The following is a 4,457-nucleotide window of genomic DNA, read 5'->3' on the forward strand; positions in this document are numbered from 1 at the left end:
TAAGAATTCAAGGCATTCCTCAGTTAACAAATGGTCAAAGGATATGAACAGGCAGCTTTCAGATGAAGAAATCAAAGCTATCTATAATCATATGAAAAAATGCTCTGGATCACTATTGATTAGAGAAATGCAAATTAAAACAACTCTAAGGTACCACCTCACACCTATCAGATGGGTTAACGTGACAGAAAAGGAAAATGACAAATTTTGGAGGGGATGTAGGAAAATTGGGACACTAATACACTGTTGGTGGAGTTATAAACTGATCCAACCATTCTGAAGGGCAATTTGGAACTATGCCAAAAGGCATACCCTTTTGACCCAGCAATAGTAGTACTACCAAGTCTGTATCCCAAAGAGATTTAAAAAAAGAAGAAAAGGACCTATATGTATAAAAATATTTATAGCAGCTCCTTTTGTGGTGGCAAAGAATTGGAAATTGAGGGGATGTCCATCAATTAAGGAATGGCTGAACAAGTTGTGGTATATGGTTTTGATGGAAAACTACTGTGCTATAAAAAATAACGAGCAGTGGTCAAAGGATATGAATAGGCAATTTTCAGATGAAGAAATTAAAGCTGTCTATAGTAAATTAAAACAACTCTGAGGTACCACATCACAGCTATCAGATTGGCTATTGGAATATATTATGTATGGAATACTATTGTTCCATAAGAAATCATGAGCAGGCAGATTTCAGAAAAACCTGGAAAGACTTACATGAACTGATGCTGAGTGAAGTGAGCAGAACCAGAAGGATATTGTATACAGTAACAGCAACATTATCCGATGACCAATTTTGATGGACTTTAGCAACGCATGATCTAAGTCACAATTCCAAAAGACTTGTGATGGAAAATGCTATCCTCATCCAGAGAAAGAACTATGGAGTCTGAATACAGATGGAAGCATACTATTTTCTCTCTTTTTTTTTCTCATGATTTTTCCCTTTGGTTCTGATTCTTCTTTACAACGTGACTAATGTGGAAATATGTTTAATGTGATTGGACATGTATAGCCTATTTCAGGTTGCATGCTGTCTTGGGGAGGGGGGAGGTGAGGGAGGTAGAAAAATTTAGAACTCAAAATCTTATAAAAGTGAATGTTGAAAACTAAAAATAAATTAATTAAATAAATAAAAAAATTATGAACAGGATCATTTAAAAAAAAAAACCTGGGAAGACCTATATGAACTCATGCAAAGAGAAATGAGCAGAATCAGGAGAACATTGTACACAGTTACAGCAATATTGTATGATGATCAATTGTAAAGGGCTTAGCTATTCTCAGCAACACAATGATCTAAGACAATTCCAAAGGACTCATGATGAAAAGTGCTATACACCTCTAGAGAAAGAACTGGTGGAGTCAGAATGCAGATTGAAGCATGCTTTTTTTACATTATTTTTCATGGTTTTTTTCCTTGTGGGGGGAGGTCTATGTTTTCTTCTACAACATGACTGACATGGAAATGTATTTTGTATGACTCCACATTTATAATCTATATAAAATTGATCTCCTTCTCAAAGAGGAGGTGAGGGGAGGAAGAAAGGAAGAGAATTTGGAACTCAAAAATAGAAAAAAAAAAACAAATGTTAAACTTTTTTTTACATGTAATTGGAAAAAAAACTAAAATATTTAAAAGAAAAACAAAACCAGAAGAAACAACTCATTGTGCTATCCACATCTTCCATAAGATCAAGTGGAGAGAAAGGCATCATGTATGTGTATTCAGATAAGGCAAGTCAGAAACTAAACTTAGTTCATTGTTCTTAAGATAAAATCTATGCCTTAAAGACCACTGTGTATCAGAAACTGAGTATAGATTATTCCATTATTTCTACTTGTATCCTCAGTACCTAATACAGTGTCGGTCCATAGTAATAATAAATGTTTGTTGACTGATTGAAGTAAAAAGTGAAGAGGCTAAATTTGCTACTCACCTAGGTATTGGTTTGCCAATACACAATACATTGGTTTGCCAATATACAATACAATCGTATTGTATACGATATGGCAACTCAGATACTACATCAATGATTAACATTTGGGTACATTTTGTTCTTAATATCTATTGAATACAAATCTAAAGAGTGCTTGGTCCTCTTCCAAAACAAAGAATAAACAACAACAAAGACTGCTGCAAAGGAGAGAAATTACAATTAAAAAGAAAAGTAATATTATGACATCATACTGACGAGATTGGTTGTCTTGGGCATTTTTATATTATTACAATATGGCACCATGAGTTTCTCTGGACAAGGGTATTAGGAAGGGGGCTAAGGTGACAAAACTAAATCATCTTAACACAATCTGTCTCTTCCTCCACACACATACATACACAATATTTTCTTAAAATTACTTGGCAGTTTTCATCAGACCATGTTACTTATAATGAATGAGTATCCCAATCTGGCTTTTTACCAGATTAAAAACTCCTTGAGAGCGAGGACTGTTTAATTAATCAAATTGTAGATTTAGAACTGGAAGGGACCTTGAAGGTCATGTAGTCCAACCCCTTAATTCACAGATGAGGAAACTGAGGTCCAGAGAGTTAAATGACTTCAAGGTCATACTGGTTGGCAGAACCAGAATTTGAACCTAGGTCCTCTTTCTCCAGATCCAGGACTCTTTCCATTGAACTGAAAAACGATCTGTATCCCTCCTCCAGTGTCTACTGCAGTTTTTTGCACACTGCAGGTGCTCAGCATAGGTTTATTGAATTGAATTCGTTGAATGGTTTGGGCAGTGGGTCGTTTAGCTGAATAATTAATGAAGACTTAGTACATAACACTAACCACAGAAGGCAGCCACCCTGTTATCACTGTTAGATGCTGAGAGCAAAAGCTGAATTCCTTCCCATGACCATTTGCAAGGTCTTTTCTGCCTAGTTCTTACCTAAACTGCTGACTGACGCTCATTGCAAATATAGATGGTGCTTGGATGGATTCTTCTCTTTGACTGTCCAGGAGCTTTGGGGAAGATCTTGAATGTTTTGGGTAGAAACTCTATGCAAGCTTCACGGAATTTCTTGATTCTCCAGCAGTAGATGACAGGGTTGAAGACAGACTTGAGGTAACTAAGCCACAGAACATAGGTACTGGTGATATAGAAGGAAGAGCTGTAGTAAAACTTCCGGCTAAACACAGATAGGAGGCTGAATATGGTATGAGGCAGCCAACAGAAAGAGAAGCCAATGAAGAGGATCAAGATGGTAGAGAAGGCCCTCGTTTTGAAGCTTATGTCGATATTCAGTGGGTGCGGCCGCTGGAGACCCATCAGCCCTAGCTTGCTCCCCTGGCTTAGGCAGAGGCTCTCAGTGTGGTTATGGACCCTGATGGCATTCCTGCGCACAGTGTTTAGGATGCATAGATAGGAATAGAGCATGATGCTGAATGGTACAAAGAAAACCATCACCACCAGGATCACAGCATAAGCCCTGTCTGCTGGAAATTCTGTGTAACCCAGTACACATTGAGGGGCCCGAGTAGGCACTTCCACAAAAGTCCAGCCCATGAGGGAGGGAAATGAAATACAGAATGACAGAGCCCAGGAGACTGCAATCATCACCTTGGCCCTTCGGGGATTCAGTTTGTCTTGGCGCTGGACAATGATGAGGAAGCGGTCTACACTGATGATTAGGAGGATGGCAACACCTTCCAAGACAAAAAACCAATAGAGCATGGCTGAAAAACGGCAGAAGTAGGCACCAAAGTGCCAGTTCACAGTGATCATGGTGACTGCCGTGAAAGGCATACAGCACAAGGACAGCATGATATCAGAAAAGGCCAAGGTTGCCAGGAGCAGATTGATGGCTGAGCGCATGGTGGGCTTCTGGTAAACAATGAGGCAGACAATGGCATTGCCAAGGAATCCAACGGCAATCATCAACATCATGACCAGTGCCAACAGAATCCGGAGTGGGGTAGACAAAACCACAGATGTGGATGCTGGGGACAGGCTGCTCACGTTCAGCAAGAGGGAATCATAAGTCTCAATGGGAGTACTGTTGTAAGCCATCACTGAGAAAATGTTTCAGGCAGGTTAACAATGGAGGAAAGGATTGCCACTAACACAATGGTAGCTGCCATTTTCTATCCTTTGGATGCACTGTCTGGTGGCATACCTATAGACCTCTGTTAGGCCTTAACACATGAAAGAAAAGTCTTTGGGGAGGTTCTACTTCATACATAAAAGGCTAGTTGGGAAATGATATTCATAAATCATTGACTCGCAAGATTCTTTTTGGTTACAACTGACTGTAGCCTCCATTCCATTCTCTCCTGGGAACTGTGACCTAAAGGAAAGAAAAATGCAGAGAAGAAAGGAATTATTCTTTACAAGTACAACACACATGTGACAGCTGCTTCTTCTTAAGTTTAAACCCATTCTGAAAACAACAGTGGAGAGTGGTGGAGAGAGGGAAGATTTATTTCTTTATTGACATTTCAAGAGTT

At 39.0% G+C, this 4,457-nt stretch overlaps 1 protein-coding gene across 1 annotated transcript; it reads right to left on the reverse strand.

The window, feature by feature from the left end:
• Nucleotides 1-2,898: 2,898 nt before the first annotated feature.
• Nucleotides 2,899-4,020, reverse strand: LOC114046121 (high-affinity lysophosphatidic acid receptor-like). The gene has a single exon (XM_027866381.1). It carries the CDS (start codon nt 4,018-4,020, stop codon nt 2,899-2,901), a length of 1,122 nt encoding a protein of 373 aa, XP_027722182.1.
• Between the last annotated feature and the right edge of the window lie 437 nt (nt 4,021-4,457).

This window comes from Vombatus ursinus, unplaced genomic scaffold, assembly GCF_900497805.2.
Source record: "Vombatus ursinus unplaced genomic scaffold, bare-nosed wombat genome assembly UNPS02014781.1, whole genome shotgun sequence".
Taxonomy (NCBI): domain Eukaryota; kingdom Metazoa; phylum Chordata; class Mammalia; order Diprotodontia; family Vombatidae; genus Vombatus; species Vombatus ursinus.